Source organism: Nerophis ophidion, linkage group LG07 (assembly GCF_033978795.1).
Source record: "Nerophis ophidion isolate RoL-2023_Sa linkage group LG07, RoL_Noph_v1.0, whole genome shotgun sequence".
Lineage (NCBI taxonomy): Eukaryota > Metazoa > Chordata > Actinopteri > Syngnathiformes > Syngnathidae > Nerophis > Nerophis ophidion.
In genome coordinates, this window is record NC_084617.1 from 67823179 (window position 1) to 67841120 (window position 17942).

Sequence of the window (17942 nt, forward strand, 5' to 3'; positions counted from 1 at the left end):
GAAGGTAACCAATAATAAATAAAGTACTTTTGACCATTAATGCAACTTCTTGAACAGGTGTGATAGAAACGGATGGATGGATTAAAATGCATGAGAATGTTTTATATTTTGAACGTTATTTTTAACACTGGGATTACGAGCGGAATTATTAATTACTTATCATGTTACGCAACATCAGCTAAGATTTATCTGAGAGCCAGGTGCGGTCATCAAACGAGCCACATCTGGCTCGAGAGCCATAGGTTCCCTACCCCTGGGTTAGAGTGTCCGCCCTGAGATGAGTAGGTCGTGAGTTCAAACCCCGGCCGAGTCAGACCAAAGACTATAAAAATGGGACCCATTACCTCCCTGCTTGGCACTCAGCATCAAGGGTTGAAATTTGGGGGTTAAATCACCAAAAATTATTCCCAGGCGCAGCACCACTGCTGCCCACTGCTCCTCTCACCTCCTAGTGGGTGAACAAGGGGATGGGTAAAATGCAGAGGACAAATTTCACCAAACCCAGTGTTTAACTTTTAACTTTAATCTGCTAGGTCAAAAGTATACAAAAAGCAATGTTAATATTTGGTCATGTGTCCCTTGGCAAGTGTGACTGCAATAAGGTGCTTCCACAAGCTTCTGGTTGAATTTTTGACCACTCCTCTTGACAAAATTGGTGCTGTTCAGCTAAATGTGTTGGTTTTCTGACATGGACTTGTTTCTTCAGCATTGTCCACACGTTTAAGTCAGGACTATGGGAAGGCCATTCTAAAACCTTCATTCTAGACTAATGTAGCCATTCCTTTACCACTGTTGACGTGTATTTGGGGTCATTGTCCTGCTGGAACACCCAACTGCGCCCAAAACCCAACCTCTGGGCTGAAGATTTTCGGTTGTCCTGAAGAATTTGGCGGTAATCCTCCTTTTTTCATTGTCCCTTTTACTCTCTGTAAAGCACCAGTGCCATTGGCAGCAAAACAGGCCCAGAGCATCATACTACCACCACCATGCTTGGCGGTAGGAATAGTGTTCCTGGGATTAAAGGCCTCACCTTTTCGCCTCCAAACATATTGCTGGGTATTGTGGCCAAACAGCTCTATTTGTTTCATCTGACCACAGAACTTTAATTCCAAAAGGTCTTACATTTCTCCTTGTGATGTCAGATGAAACAAAAATTTAACTGTTTGGCCACAATACCCAGCAACATGTTTGGAGGAGAAAAGGTGAGGCCTTTAATTCCAGAAACACAATACCTACCGTCAAGCATGGTGGGGAAATTGGTGGTTTGTGGGACACACACACATACACACACACACATACGCACGCACACTGCAAAGTGAGCTAACGTTACGCTAAAAGCTAATTAGCCTTCACCTCAAGTACTGCGAGCGAGCTGAGCTGCCGCTTATGTTTCTAGAGCGTCAATGGGCTCGTAGTGATGTTACTAGTTGTTGAGTTGGAGAGGACTGGGAGGTGTTTTTGAGGGCTGGGCGACATTGATATACTCGATATATCGCGGGTTTGTCTCTGTGCGATACAGAAAATGACTATATTGTGTTATTCGAGTATACATTCTCACGCAGTTGCTTTTAGCTGCTGGCATTACACTGCATGCCTTTCCCACTCTTTCTTGTCTCTCCTTCTCACTGAGACTTAAACATGCGCACCTTCTTACACACGTCACGTGTGCAACATCACATGCTCCCACGGAATAACGTTAGCTGTGATGCTAATTGTGAGGTGCGGGTGGTAATATGAGAGAGACAAGGTGCAAATCTGGTAACAAATGGAGGAAGAATTAATTACCAAGAAAAATAGTACAGGATCCATCGCCCGGCGGTGTTTTGGCTTCAAGCGGGAATATGTTCAATATTTTTGCGGCAAAAGCGTTGCTACAAAAAGTAGCAGCACTGCTAATGTAGCATTATATGAAAAGTCACCCGTTAGAGAATGAGTGCTTGAAACTCAGCATGTCAACATCTCCGTCCGGTGCCACATCAACAAAATGCCGAAGCAACTATTTCCAGATCAACACCGTTTGAAAAAAATAGTCAACAGGAGGACATAACGTCCGCAGGAACCTACCACATAGTGAAGGACATACACTATTTGAATTCCTATTATGCAGCTCATTTTTCTTTGACAGTTATTAAAATATCTTGTGACATCATGCACAAAAGTGCACTTTATTTGTTGTAAACTATTGTAGTGGCGTTCTGAACAAAAAGTACACATTTAGTGTTTTTTAAAATGTCATCTTAGTGACATCATGCACAAAAGTGCACTAATAGCTTGTTTTAAAATGTCTCTGACAATCTTGCTCATTCTGTTTTGGAAATGACATGAATGTTTGTGCCACTGCCTAATAACTGTTTAATAAATACAGTTTTGGTCAATTGACTTAGTTGTAATTTCCCTCTCTACACGAAAGTTTAAAATGAGCATATATTAATGCAGTATGAACAAGAATGTTTTAATGTAGACACATAGAATCATCATACTGCTGTGATTATATGCACCAAGTGTTCATTCAAGGCTAGGGCAAAAATATCGAGATGTGTATCGTGACATGGCCTAAAAAAATCGAGATATTAATAAAAGGCAATATCGCCCAGCCCTAGCCAGCCCTAGTGTTAATTATAATTTGGGGAAAGTCCGCTGCCTTTTTGTGTACCTGCTAAATGCCTATCTGCTCACCCCACAGTCTCTCCTCCCTGCCTGCCTGAGCACTGACTCATGGCTCTGGATACACACTGCTGATTGGTTACATGCTGAGCGGTAACAGCCAATCAGATGGGTCTGTGGGTGGGACAATGCTGGGGTGCACCAGCAGCACAGTAAAGAGACTACTGACAGGGCATGTTAAGAGTTTAGTTTTTGGAGTCAAATCATCTTACCGATTGGAATTTTGTTGAATCATTGAGTGGTGTAGAGGAGGTCATTATTGTTAAAATAGTTATAAGTGGCAAAGCTGATGGAATATTTAGAGAGTTAGGACAAGTAGGAAGCATCTACTTGACGTGACTCATCCCTTTTTTTTCACTTGGTGGTTTGAGTCTGGGCCTGAAGTATGATTGGCCAAATAAGGTGCCAATCAAACTGCCATCTGTCAGGTGAGCAGCGCTGAGTGTTAAAAAAAAGGGAGGAGTTGAGCTAAGGACAAGTCACTCACTACCTTTTCAAATCACATTTTTTGAGATCTGATTTTTTTTTTTTTCCAGCTGACTGTTTACACTGCAAGTAAAATGTGATTTTTATGGGTTGGGGTTAGGTATGCATATAATCACAGCAGTATGATGATTCTATGTGTCTACATTAAAACATTCTTCTTCATACTGCATTAATATATGCTCATTTTAAACTTCAACGCAGAGAGAGAAATCACAACCAAGTCAATTTACCAAAACTGTATTTATTAAGCAGTGGCACAACATTCATGTCATTTCAAAACAAAGTGCAAGATTGTCAGAGACATTTTAAAACAAGCTGTTAGTGTCATGGTCCACGTCTTGGACCATGTCATATTCTGGTTTTGTTTCTGTTTTGTCATCATCCTGTGTTGTATTCGACGTCTTTGGTTCCCGGTGGCACTTCCTGTTTGGTTTCTGTTGTCATGGTTACTCATTTAGTGTGACCTGTTTCTTGTTTGTCGTCACGCACCTGATTTGATTAATTATCTCCTTATTTAAGACCGCCCTTGTTTGTCATTCGTTCTCGGACTATAGTTTGTTACACGCATTGTGGTAATTATCTTGTTTCACTCATTAGCTTCCATGCTATTTTGTTTTGTTTACTCGTCCCTAGTTTACATACTAGCGCTTTCTGTTCATTCTAGCTTCCACGCTAGTTCTGTTTGTTTTGTCTGTGGTGCCTATGTGCCAGTATTTCTGTTATTAGTTTCTTTTTGTAGTTAGGAATAAATCATCATTCCTACCTTAACGCTGTGTTCCATCTCCGCTGCACCACGAGAACGCAAACACACGCCACGATGCCACCCAGACGTCACAGTTAGTTCACCTTTGCGCATGATGTCACTAAGATGACATACTAAAATAACACCAAATTTAAGTGCACTTTTTCTACAGAATGCCACAACAATAGTTTAAAACAAATAAAGTGCACTTTTGTGCATGATGTCACACAATATATTCCAATAACTGTCAAATAAAAATGAACAGCATAAAAGGAAATCAAATAGTGTATGTCCTTCACTATGTGGTAGGTTCCTGAGGACTTTATCTCCTTCTGTTGTTGACTATTTTTTTCATACGGTGTTGATCTGGAAATGGTTGCCTCTGCATTTTGTTGGCGTGGCACCGAACGGAGATGTTGACATGCGGAGTAATCACTCTTCATTCTCTAGCAGGTGACTTTTCAAATGATGCTACATATTAGCAGTAATGCTACTTTTTGTAGCTACGCTTTTGCCCCACACTTGACAAATTACGGTTGTCTGTTCGACATATTCCCGCTTGAAGCCGAATCACCGCCAGACGATGGACCCTGTGCTGTTTTTCTTGGGGAATTAATTCTTCCTTCATTTGTTACCAGATTCGCACCTTCTTTCTCTCGTATTACCACTCGCACCACAGCTAACGTTAATCATGCTGTTACCTCTCTGCTCCGCAAGGGCTTATACGTATGTGGCGTATGTAAGAAGGTGTGCTTGTTTTAAGTCTCTGTGAGAAGCAGAGACAAGAGCGAGTGAGAAAAGCCTGTAGTGTAATGCCCGGAGCTAAAAGCAACTGCGTGAGAACGTATACTCAAATATCACGATATAGTCATTTTCTACATCACACATAGACAAACCCGGGATAAATCGAGTATATCGATATATCGCCCAGCCCTACATCAAAGCAACAAAATACAAAGCAATGTTTTTTTTCCTTAAACCCTGTTTCCATATGAGTTGGGAAATTGTGTTTGATGTAAATATAAACAGAATACAATTCAGTTGAATATGCTACAAAGACAACATATTTGATGTTCAAACTGATAAACTTTTTTTTTTTTTGCAAATAATCATTAACTTTAGAATTTGATGCCAGCAACACGTGACAAAGAAGTTGGGAAAGGTGGCAATAAATACTAAAAAAGTTGAGGAATGCTCATCAAACACTTATTTGGAACATCCCACAGGTGTGCAGGCTAATTGGGAACAGGTGGGTGCCATGATTGGGTCTAAAAACAGCTTCCTAAAAAATGCTCAGTCTTTCACAAGAAAGGATGGATCAGGTACACCCCTTTGTCCACAACTGCGTGAGCAAATAGTCAAACAGTTAAAGAACGTTTCTTAAAGTGCAATTGCAAGACATTTAGGGATTTCAACATCTACGGTCCATAATATCATCAAAAGGTTCAGAGAATCTGGAGAAATCACTACACGTAAGCGGCATGGCCGGAAACCAATGTTGAATGACCGTGACCTTCGAAACCTTAGACAGTACTGTATCAAAAACTGACATGAATCTCTAGAGTATATCACCACGTGGGCTCAGGAAAACTTCAGAAAACCACTGTCACTATATACAGTTGGTCGCTACATCTTTAAGTGCAAGTTAAAGCTCTACTATGCAAAGCGAAAGCCATTTATCAACAACATCTAGAAACGCTGCCGGCTTCTCTGGGCCCGAGATCATCAAAGATGGACTGATGCAAAGTGGAAAAGTGTTCTGTGGTCTGACGAGTCCACATTTCAAATTGTTTTTGGAAATATTCGACATTGTGTCATCCAGACCAAAGGGGGAGCCAACCATCCAGACTGTTATCGATGCAAAGTTCAAAAGCCAGCATCTGTGATGGTATGGGGGTGTATTAGTGCCCAAGGCATGGGTAACAACATATTTTGGAACAACATATGCTGCCATCTAAGCGCCGTCTTTTTCATGGACGCCCCTGCTTATTTCAGCAAGACAATGCCGAGCCACATTAAGCACGTGTTACAACAGTGTGGCTTCGTAAAAAAAAGACTGCGGGTACTTTCCTGGCCCGCCTGCAGTCCAGACCTGTCTCGAAAATTTGTGGCGCATTATGAAGCATAAAATACGACAGCGGAGACCCTGGACTGTTGAACGACTGAAGCTCTACATAAAACAAGATTGGGAAAGAATTCCACTTTCAAAGCTTCAACAATTAGTTTCCTCAGTTCCCAAACGTTTATTGAGTGTTGTTAAAAGAAAAGGTGATGTAACACAGTGGTGAACATGCCCTTTCCCAACTACTTTGTCACGTGTTGCAGCCATGAAATTCTAAGTTAATTATTATTTGCCAAAAAAAAAAATCTTTGAGTTTGATCATCAAATATGTTGTCTTTGTGGTGCATTCAATTGAATATGGGTTGAAAAGGATTTGCAAATCATTGTATTTCGTTTTTATATTTACATCTAACACAATTTCCCAACTCGTATGGAAACGGGGTTTGTAATTGTATCAAACAAATCGTTGCATGTCCTACTTTTAATACTCAAGTCATTGGTTGACCAGGTTTTATCTGTTTCCCAAAGGTTTTTTTTGTTTTGATTGGCTCGTTTTCATCCTTCGCCACATTTTCCCAAGCTGGTTCTGTCATCAGGAAACGGCTGGATGCTGTCTGCGGAGATGAGGAGTACTTAAGCAACAACATATGTTGTCTAAACTGCCCAGCTGGTAAGGCAACAACATTTTAGCCCACTGACATTGTCGCCGTCTTTAAAGGGGAACATTATCACCAAACCTATGCAAGCGTCAATATATACCTTGATGTTGCAGAAAAAAGACCATGTATTTTTTTAACCGATTTCCGAACTCTAAATGGGTGAATTTTGGCAAATTAATCGCCTTTCTATTTATCTGTCTTTTAGCGATGACGTCAGAACGTGACGTCACCGAGGTAACACACCCGCCATATTAATTTTCACATTACAAACACCGGGTCTCAGCTCTGTTATTTTCCGTTTTTTCGACTATTTTTTGGAACTTTGGAGACATCATGCCTCGTCGGTGTGTTGTCGGAGGGTGTAACAACACTAACAGGGAGGGATTCAAGTTGCACCACTGGCAAGAAATCTGCTGCCAGACCCCCATTGAATTTACCAAAGTGTCTTCACATTTTACCGGCGATGCTAAGACAGACATGGCACAGAGATGTATGGATAACCTGCAGATGCATTTGCAACGATTTAAGTCAACAAAATCACAAAGGTGAGTTTTGTTGATGTTGTTGACTTATGTGCTAATCAGACATATTTGGTCACGGCATGACTGCCAGCTAATCGATGCTAACATGCTACGCTAATCGATGCTAACATGCTATTTACACTAGCTGTATGTACATTTGAAACTAGATACCCACATTTAATGCGAAACAAACACTTACCACTCGACGGATTTAAGTTGCTCCAGTGTCACAAGATGCAAAAGTCCTGATCGTTTGGTCCGCACATTTTACCGGAGATGCTAATAAGGCAGCCATGCTATGTGCCACTTCATTAGGTACACCCACACTATGGCCGAATAGCGTCAATAGCTATTCGCTCAATAGCTTCAATTTTTTCTTCAATTTCGTTTTCGCTATCTGCCTCCATACTCCGACCATCTATTTCAATAAATGCGCAATCTGTTGAATCACTTAAGCCGCTGAAATTAGCTAACTTCAATGAACCCAAAAATACCTTAAAATAAGTATATTCTCACTAATAACAACTGTACTACTATATGAGTAAGTATTTTCTATTGTTTCATTGAAAATAAAACAGCAAAGTCCATTTGGATGTCATCTGTTTGAAAGGGGAACATTATCACCAGACCTATGTAAGCGTCAATATATACCTTGATGGTGCAGAAAAAAGACCATATATTTTTTTAACCGATTTCCGAACTCTAAATGGGTGAATTTTGGCGAATTAAACGCCTTTCTGTTTAACGCTCTGGAGGGGATGACGTCAGAATGTGACGTCGCCGAGGTAACACAGCCGCCATTTTCATTTTCAACCCATTGTAAACATTGGGCCTCAGCTCTGTTATTTTCCGTTTTTTCGACTATTTTTTGGAACCTTGGAGACATCATGCCTCGTCGGTGTGTTGTCGGAGGGTGTAACAACACTAACAGGGAGGAATTCAAGTTGCACCACTGGCCCGAAGATGCAAAAGTGTCTGCCGCCAGACCCCCATTGAATGTACCAAAGTGGCTCCACATTTTACCGGCGATGACAGACATGGCACAGAGATGTATGGATAACCTGCAGATGAATTTGCAACGGTAAAGTCAACTAAATCACAAAGGTGAGTTTTGTTGATGTTGACTTATTTGCTAATCAGACATATTTGGTCGCGGCGTGACTGCCAGTTAATCGATGCTAACATCCTACGCTAATCGACGCTAACATGCTATTTACCGGCGGTGCTAAAGCAGACATGGCACATAGATGTATCGATAACCTGCAGATGCATTTGTAACGATAAAGTCACAGTAATCACAAAGGTGAGTTTTGTTGATGTTGACTGCCAGCTAATCGATGCTAACATGCTACGCTAATCGGTGCTAACATGCTATTTACCGGCGGTGCTAAAGCAGACATGGCACAGAGATGTATGGATAACCTGTAGATGCATTTGCAACTATATTACGTTTCCTTCCACCCACATTTAATGCGAAAAAATCACTTACCAATCGACGGATTTAAGTTGCTCCAGTGTCACAAGATGCGAAAGTCCTGATCGTTTGGTCCGCACATTTTACCGGCGATGCTAACGCAGCTATTCGGCCATGCTATGGCTATGAATAGCGTCAATAGCTATTCGCTCAATAGCTTCAGTTTCTTCTTCAATACTTTCATACTCCAACCATCTGTTTCAATACATGCGTAATCTGTTGAATCGCTTAAGCCGCTGAAATCCGAGTCTGAAACCGAGGTAATATCGCTATATCTTGCTGTGGTAACCGCCATGTTGTTTGTATTGGCAGCACTGTATGACGTCACAGGGAAATGGATAGTGGTTTCAAAGATAGCGAAAATAAGGCACTTTAAAGCTTTATTTAGGGATATTCCAGGACCGGTAAAATTTTGAAAAAAAATTCAAAAAATACAACAAGCCACTGGGAACTGATTTTTATTGTTTTTACCCTTTTGAAATTGTGATAATGTTCCTCTTTAACACTTTCAATGAGTTTACCCAAAGGGCAAGTTTAGTTCCAACATTAAATGGTGATCTTTTTTTGTTTCAGGTTCCTATGTAAAGTCCGACTGTATCACAGCACATACAAGGGGGCAGTGTGAGGAGTGCGACCATGAAACGTTTACCGAACATGCCAGCAGCTTGAAAAAATGTATCTCATGTGTCCAGTGTCGCTCAGGTATTTCTGCTTGTTGAAGTTCACTATTGAAAGTGCTAAGCCAGAATGGGAAACCTTCACACTTTTCAAAATGCTCTGTTTAAATGTATTCAAACCAGGTATCTTTTGTGTTTTTTTTTTGTTATGACAGATCAGGAAATCGTGAGGCCTTGCAGTCCTACTCAGAACACTGAATGTCAGTGTAAAGAAGGAACATTTTGTGCTCCTGAAGAAGCATGTGAGGTGTGCAAGAAGTGTTCAAGGTGACACTCCTGACTCTGTCTAATCAGGACCGATTAGAAAATAGCCATTTGCATTTACTTCTTTTTGTTTTTGGTTTGACCGAATCAAGGTGTAAAGAAGATGAAAAAGTTGCCAGGAACTGTACTGCTACCTCCAACACTGAGTGCAAGAAGATCCCCCCGCAGTCAGAGCCTCCCTCAAGTATACTATATTTGCTTGCACAAACATATTTTGTCATTTTTAAATTCAGTATTTTTGTAACTAAGCCGCACTCATGACATTTTAGAAGAAAATATTTTTTTCCTATGTTAGCCACACAGGACTATAAACTGCAGATATATAGATGTAGGTTGTGATATGTACATACATTTGTAAACACTAAGTTTGAAAAGTTTCTTGAAGTGAATCATTTCAACACGTCGTTTGATTTATTTGCTTAATCCATTACATCATTTAGCGGAAAAATCTATAGATAAACCACACCTTTTGTATAAATGACATTTGTAAAGTTACAAAAGATTTAAAGGCCTACTGAAACCCACTACTACCGACCACGCAGTCTGATAGTTTATATATCAATGATGAAATATTAACATTGCAACACATGCCAATACGGCCTTTTTAGTTTACTAAATTGCAATTTTAAATTTCTCGCGAGTTTCTTGTTGACAACATTTCGAAATGATGACTCGTACGCATGACGTCACGGACTGTCAGGAAATATTAGCGCTGCACCACTAGCGGCTAAAAGTCGTCTCCTTTAATCGCATAATTAGACAGTATTTTGGATGTTGTGAAGCAGAGCGGTCAAGCGAACATGTTTTCTCTACGCCAACCAGCATGTTTTTAGATGGGAAAATTGTGATATATATCTTACCGGAGACATCATTGGATTGTTCGTCATCCTGCAGCAGCTGTCATAAAAGGCAGCTGTGAGCTTGGCTCCTCGGCTTCTCTCTGAGACACTGCGTGTTCACCGCGGCCATCCGACCTTGAGGTAATACTTTACAATCTCACTAAAACACCATTAAAAACAATAAGCAGATAAGGGATCTTCCAGAATTATCCTAGTAAATGTGTCTAATTACATCTGAAGCGCTCACACTGCCACTGCCCGGAGCAGTCGCTTTTTTTTTCTTTCTTTTTTTTAAACTTTTTCTAGTCCTTCACTATCAATATCCTAATTCACGAATCTTTCATCCTCGTTCAAATTAATGGGGAAATTGTCGCTTTCTCGGTCCGAATTGCTCTTACTGCTGGTGGCTCCCATTATAAACAATGTGAATATGTGTGGAGCCCTGCAACTCGTGACGTCACGTCCACATACTTCCGGTAAAGGCAGAGCTTTTTATTAGCGACCAAAAGTTGCAAACGTTTTCGTCGATGTTCTCTACTAAATCCTTTCAGTAAAAATATGGCAATATCGCGAAATGATCAAGTATGACATAGAATGGACCTGCTATTCCTGTTTGAATAAGAAAATCTCATTTCAGTAGGCCTTTAGAGTTAGTATTTGCAGATGATACAACAGATTTTGTTCAGGAGAGAACACAGAATATAATACAAATAACATAAGAAATGAACAAATTAAAAAGATGGTTTGACAAAAACAGACTATCTTTAAATCTCAGCAAAACTAAAATAATATTTGGTAACAGTAGAAGGGAAAGTCGAACACAAATACAAATAGTCCATCCATCCATCCATCATCTTCCGCGTATCCGAGGTCGGGTCGCGGGGCCAGCAGCCTAAGCAGGGAAGCCCAGACCTCCCTCTCCCCAGCCACTTCGTCTAGCTCTTCCCGGGGGATCCCGAGGCGTTCCCAGGCCAGCCGGGAGACATAGTCTTCCCAACGTGTCCTGGGTCTTCTCCGTGGCCTCCTACCGGTTGGACGTGCCCTAAACACCTCCTGACCAGATGCCCAAGCCACCTCATCTGGCTCCTCTCGATGTGGAGGAGCAGCGGCTTTACTTTGAGTTCCTCCCGGATGGCAGAGCTTCTCACCCTATCTCTAAGGGAGAGCCCCGCCACCCGGCGGAGGAAACTCATTTCGGCCGCTTGTACCCGTGATCTTATCCTTTCGGTCATGACCCAAAGCCCATGACCATAGGTGAGGATGGGAACGTAGATCTACCGGTAAATTGAGAGCTTTGCCTTCCGGCTCAGCTCCTTCTTCCCCACAACGGATCGATACAACATCCGCATTACTGAAGACGCCGTACCGATCCGCCTGTCGATCTCACGATCCACTCCCCCCCCTACTCGTGAACAAGACTCCTAGGTACTTGAACTCCTCCACTTGGGGCAGGGTCTTCTCCCCAACCCGGAGCTGGCACTCCACCCTTTTCCGGGCGAGAACCATGGACTCTGACTTGGAGGTGCTGATTCTCATTCCGGTCGCTTCACACTCGGCTGTGAACCGATCCGGTGAGAGCTGAAGATCCCGGCCAGATGAAGCCATCAGGACTACATCATCTGCAAAAAGCAGAGACCTAATCCTGCGGCCACCAAACCGGAACCCCTCAACGCCTTGACTGCGCCTAGAAATTCTGTCCATAAAAGTTATGAACAGAATCGGTGACAAAGGACAGCCTTGGCGGAGTCCAACCCTCACTGGAAATGTGTCCGACTTACTGCCGGCAATGCAAATACAAATAGATTGAATACAAATTGAAAGAGTAAATGAAACTAAATTTCTAAGTATAATGTTTGATGATAGATTGAACTGGAAATCTCATGTAAAAAAACAACAACCATAAAGTAGCAAAGAAACACGTCGATAATGAATAAAGCAAAACATGTTCTAGACCAGTGGTTCTTAACCATGGTTTGATCGAACCCTAGGGGCTCGTTGAGTCTGCCTCAGCTGCCGCGGAGGTCAAAATACACCCGACTCATTGTGTACATAAAAACTTCTCCCTCCGAGCGTATTATGAACATCCCCAAACAATGTTCCCTCTAATTTTCCATCTGATTTGCAGGTGTGTAGTTTGTTGTGAGTTCATGCACTGTGTTGGTTTTGTCCTCTGAACAAGGTGATGTTCATTTTGTGCAACAGTAAAAAAACAACTTAATCTTGAATTTGAAAAACATTTTTATTTTTCACTAAAGAAGGGTTCGGTGAATGCGCGTATGAAACTGGTGGGGTTCGGTAACTCCAACAAGGTTAAGAATCACTGTTCTCGACCAAAAATCACTTCATATTCTCTACTGCTTGCTAGTGTTATCTGAGTTATTGTGTAGAAATATTGGGAAATAACTACTAATGTGCACTTCATTCATTCATGGTGTTACAAAAAAGATCAATTAGAGTAATACAATTATTATATTAATAATATGACTCTTGCTACTATGTTGGATCCACTTTGGACTGGACTGTCATCATTATGTTGGATCCACTGTGGTTTGGACTTTCACAATATCATGTTAGACCCCCTCGACCTGGGGCGGCATAGCTCGGTTGGTAGAGTGGCCGTGCCAACAACTTGATGGTTGCAGGTTCGATTCCCGCTTGTGCCATCCTAGTTACTGCCGTTGTGTCCTTGGGCAAGACTCTTTACCCACCTGCTCCCAGTGCCACCCACACTGGTTTAAATGTAACTTAGATATTGGGTGTCACTATGTAAAGCGCTTTGAGTCACTTGAGAAAAGCGCTATATAAATATAATTCACTTCACTTCACACTCGACATCCATTGCTTTGGGTCCCCTAGGGGTGGGGGGTTGCCCACATATGCGGTCCTCTCCAAGGTTTCTCATAGTCATCATTGTCACTGTCAACAACGGCCCACTGGGTATGAGTTTTTCCTTGCCCTTATGTGGGCTCTACCGAGGATGTCGTTGTGGTTTGTGCAGCCCTTTGAGACACTTGTGATTTAGGGCTATATGAATAAACACTGATTGATTATGTTGGATATAGAGAACATACAAACCCTTTTAATTTGCTGAATCAAAAATACTGAAATTCCACCACATAGTGAATTTGCAAACAGCTAAAATTATACACAAAGCAAACTATAATCTGCCATCCAATAATATACAACAATTCTTAACAAAAAAGAGGAGGAATATAATCTAAGAGAAAAATGTAATTAAAACATTTGTACGCACGTACAACACTTATAACCTTCAGTATATCAGTATGTGGAATTAAATGATGGAATGGATTAAGCAAAGAAACCAATGTCTTAATATGATCCACTTCAAGAAACTCTTGAAACTTAAAGTTTTTACAAAGTACAACAAAAAGATAAACATTCTGAATTTATTTCCTCCATCCATTGATTTTCTGGATCATCGTATTTATTTTACCATATGAAATATAACTTCATCAATTATTTATTTATTTATCTTTATTGTTTTAATTATGGAGCGTATTGTGAATAAATTGAGAACAGGAAGTGAACAAAAGTTTTAGCAATTGGTATGTAAAGGAAAAGGGGTCTGATTAAATAAGCTCTTCTTCTTCCTACTCCTTTTCGAACATGTTTAATTGAGAAACTGGAAATTGTGATGTATCATATTGCACCCCAAAAGGGAATAAGCGGTAGAAAATGGATGGATGGATGGATGTTGTATGCATGCATGTGTGATGTATCGTGTTGTATGCATGCATGCAGTTCCATCCATCCATCCATTTTCTACCGCTTATTCCCTTTTGGGGTCGCGGGGGGTGCTGGCGCCCATCTCAGCTACAATCGGGCGGAAGGCGGGGTACACCCCGGACAAGTCGCCACCTCATCACAGGGCCAACACAGATAGACAGACAACATTCACACTCACATTCAAACACTAGGGACAAATTTAGTGTTGCCAATCAACCTATTCCAAATAAACCAAACTCAAGCCGCAGGAGTCAAAGCTTTGGAAAAAAAGTAGCATTTCATAGTCCAGATAATATGGTATTATGGATAGAATGGTGGCCCTGGGATGAAGTGGCGACTTGTCCAGGGTGTACACTGCCTTCCACCCTAATGCAGCTGAGCTAGGCGTCAGCAACCCCAAAAGGGACAAGCGGTAAAAAATGGATGTATGGATGGATACAATGGTTTATGAAAGAATCGGAACCGTTTGAAGCCGCTCCATTCAAAGTTTCAAAGAAAAAGACTAACTCTTAGAGGTACCGTATTTTTCGGACTATAAATCGCAGTCTTCTTCACAGTCCAGCGGGGGGTGAGACTCGGCCAAACCAAAAAATTAAATATAATTAAACTTTTTTTTTTTTTTTTTTTTTTTTACTTTTTTTATTTATTTTTTTTTTTTTTATAGTTTGGCCAAGTCTCACCCCCGGCCAAACTACAAAAAAACCCGCGACTTATAGTCCGAAAAATACGGTACATAGAGAATGTGTAGGTGTGCTCTATGCGGGCATAGACTTACACTTAATTTTATTGTCATTCAAATTTCAACTTTACAGTACAGATAAGAACGAAAATTCGTTGCATAAGCTCATGTCAACTGAAGTTAAAATCTCTTTTGTAAAATACAAATTTTTCCTGAAGTTAAGAGCGCATTGCCTTCCATGACCAAGCTCATAAGTCAAAACACTCGTATCTTAAACAAAACTGCATGGAAGTAATTATACTAAAAGTGCAAAACACCAAATGTTGGCAGCTCATTAACTATACACTACATGACATCATTGATTAAAGAACTGGTAATGGTAGATTATTGGGACTGTCAGGGGGGGAGGGGTTAAAAAAAACCCTGAACCGAGCTGAAAACTGAATACAAAACAATAAGATCCAAACTTAATGAGTATGTATGTACAGTGGGGCAAAAAAGTATTTAGTCAGCCACCGATTGTGCAAGTTTTCCCACTTAAAATGATGACAGAGGTCTATAATTTTCATCATAGGTACACTTCAACTGTGAGAGACAGAATGTGGAAAAAAAATCCAGGAATTCACGTTGTAGGAATTTTTGAGAATTTATTTGTAAATTATGGTGGAAAATAAGTATTTGGTCAACCATCCAAAGCTCTCAATGATCGAAGTAGGTTTTGGCTCAAAATCTCACAATACATGGCCCCATTCATTCTTTCCTTAACACGGATCAATCGTCCTGTCCCTTTAGCAGAAAAACAGCCCCAAAGCATGATGTTTCCACCCCCATGCTTCACAGTAGGTTTGGTGTTCATGGGACGCAACTCAGTATTCTTCTTCCTCCAAACACGACGAGTTAAGTTTATACCAATAAGTTATATTTTGGTTTCATCTGACCACATGACATTCTCCCAATCCTCTGCTGTATCATCCATGTATCCATTTTGGTATAAACTCAACTCGTCGTGTTTGGAGGAAGAAGAATACTGAGTTGCATCCCAAGAACACCACACCTACTGTGAAGCATGGGGGTGGAAACATCATGCTTTGGGGCTGTTTTTCTGCTAAGGGGACAGGACGATTGATCCGTGTTAAGGAAAGAATGAATGGGGCCATGTATCGTGAGATTTTGAGCCAAAAACCTCCTTCCATCAGTGAGAGCTTTGAATGGTTGACCAAATACTTATTTTCCACCGTAATTTACGAATAAATTCTTTAAAATTCCTTCAATGTGAGTTCCTGGATTTTTTTTTTCACATTCTGTCTCTCACAGTTGAAGTGTATCTATGATGAAAATTACAGACCTCTGTCATCATTTTAAGTGGGAGAACTTGCACAATCGGTGGCTGACTAAATACTTTTTTGCCCCACTGTACATATCTTGCAAGTAAGACACTAAGCTGCATACATATTAGGCCTAAAATGTTTGTATGGGATTTCATAAACTTATTAACTCAATGATTTAAACATATCTCCAGTCATTTTAAAATCCCTTTCATAAATACAGCAAAATAGTAATAATGGTATTTGTTGTGTTTCCTCTAACCAGAACATGTTCTCTATGTCACTCTGGCTATAATCGCCGTTGGTTCAGCATTGGTGTTTGGGGGAATTTGCATGTACAAGAAGAGTTCCAGATCAGCAGGTAAGATTAAAACTCATAAGTCAAATGTGTGCTTTTTGGTTCATTTTTTATTTCATTTAAATAGAAACTTGTAAGTGCGTTCAAACAATTTGAATGTGTTTTGCATAATAATAAATGGTTGCTTCATTTGATAAAATGAATGGTGTTCTTTCTTTTCAGGCACACAGCAAAACCTGGAGAAGGATCTGGTGAGTCATGTCAGCATTACTTTGGGAACACTTCAAAGGGACCAATAATGATTCTATTCTACATTCAACTCAGATCCTTGTGGTTTAGATAATATGTAGTGCAGGGGTCACTAAGGCGGTGCTCGCAGGTCGCCCGTAAGGACCAGATGAGTCGTCCGCTGGCCTGTTCTAAAAATAGTTCAAATAGCAGCACTTACCAGTGAGCTGCCTCTATTTTTTTTTAATTGTATTTATTTACTAGCAAGCTGGTCTCGCTTTGCTCGACATTTTTAATTCTAAGAGAGACAAAACTCAAATTGAATTTGAAAATTCAAGAAAATATTTTAAAGACTTGGTCTTCACTTGTTTAAATAAATTCATTTATATTTTTACTTTGCTTTTTATAACTTTCAAAAAGATAATTTTAGAGAAAAAAATACAACTTTAAAAATGTTTTTAAGATTTTTGAACACATATAACTTTTTACCTTTTTAAATTCCTTCCTCTTCTTTCCTGACAATTTAAAATTCAAAGCCCACCAGGCTGCACCAAACTTTTTGGTGCCTTGTTGACACAGAAAAGTACAGTTGTGTATGCGCAGCAGCTATGAAAGTTGCAAGCATGTTTGGTTCAACTTATCTTTGTGAAAAACCCTTTTCTGACATGAACTTCATCAAGAACAAACACAGAACACGCCTCACTGATGCAAATCTGCAAGCCTCCCTCAGAGTTGCAGCGTCAAGTTACACACCAGAGTACAACAAACTGGTTGACAGCATGCAATGCCAGGCTTCCCACTAACTGACAAAGAAACAGATAACAGATTTGGTGTCCAGTTCAAAGTTTGACATGATTTATTTAAAAATTTGAGGGTTGACTTTTGGATTTTACATGAGTTATTTGTACAAACATGGTGCAAAGTAATTCATGATTTGTTAAAAAATGTTAGTGGCTAGCTAGTTAAAATGGGATATTGTGATTTCACAAGACTGTCTTAGAAGTGATCATTTGAAAATGTTCAATTTCGAAAATGTGCACATAGAGAAAATATAAAAATAAAGTGTTGCATATTGATATTTATCTGTTTCTATATATATTTATTGTGAGAAATCATTAAGATGATCAGTGTTTCCACAAAGATAAATATCATGAATTATTAATAATAACATAGAGTCTAAGGTAAATTGAGCAAATTGGCTATTTCTGGCAATTTATTTAAGTGTGTATCAAACTGGTAACCCTTCGCATTAATCAGTACCCAAGAAGTAGCTCTTG

General features: G+C 40.2%; 1 protein-coding gene across 3 annotated transcripts in view; it reads left to right on the top strand.

Moving 5' to 3' along the window:
• hdr (hematopoietic death receptor) overlaps positions 1–17942 on the top strand; it is a 37123-nt gene that overhangs the window by 5078 nt on the left and 14103 nt on the right. For all 3 annotated transcript variants that reach the window (XM_061906955.1, XM_061906956.1, XM_061906957.1), the window contains exons 2-7: positions 6483–6624; positions 9182–9310; positions 9441–9552; positions 9642–9733; positions 16405–16500; positions 16660–16688. In XM_061906955.1, coding sequence (XP_061762939.1) covers positions 6483–6624; positions 9182–9310; positions 9441–9552; positions 9642–9733; positions 16405–16500; positions 16660–16688 — 600 coding nt within the window. The remainder of the gene's footprint in view (positions 1–6482; positions 6625–9181; positions 9311–9440; positions 9553–9641; positions 9734–16404; positions 16501–16659; positions 16689–17942) is intronic.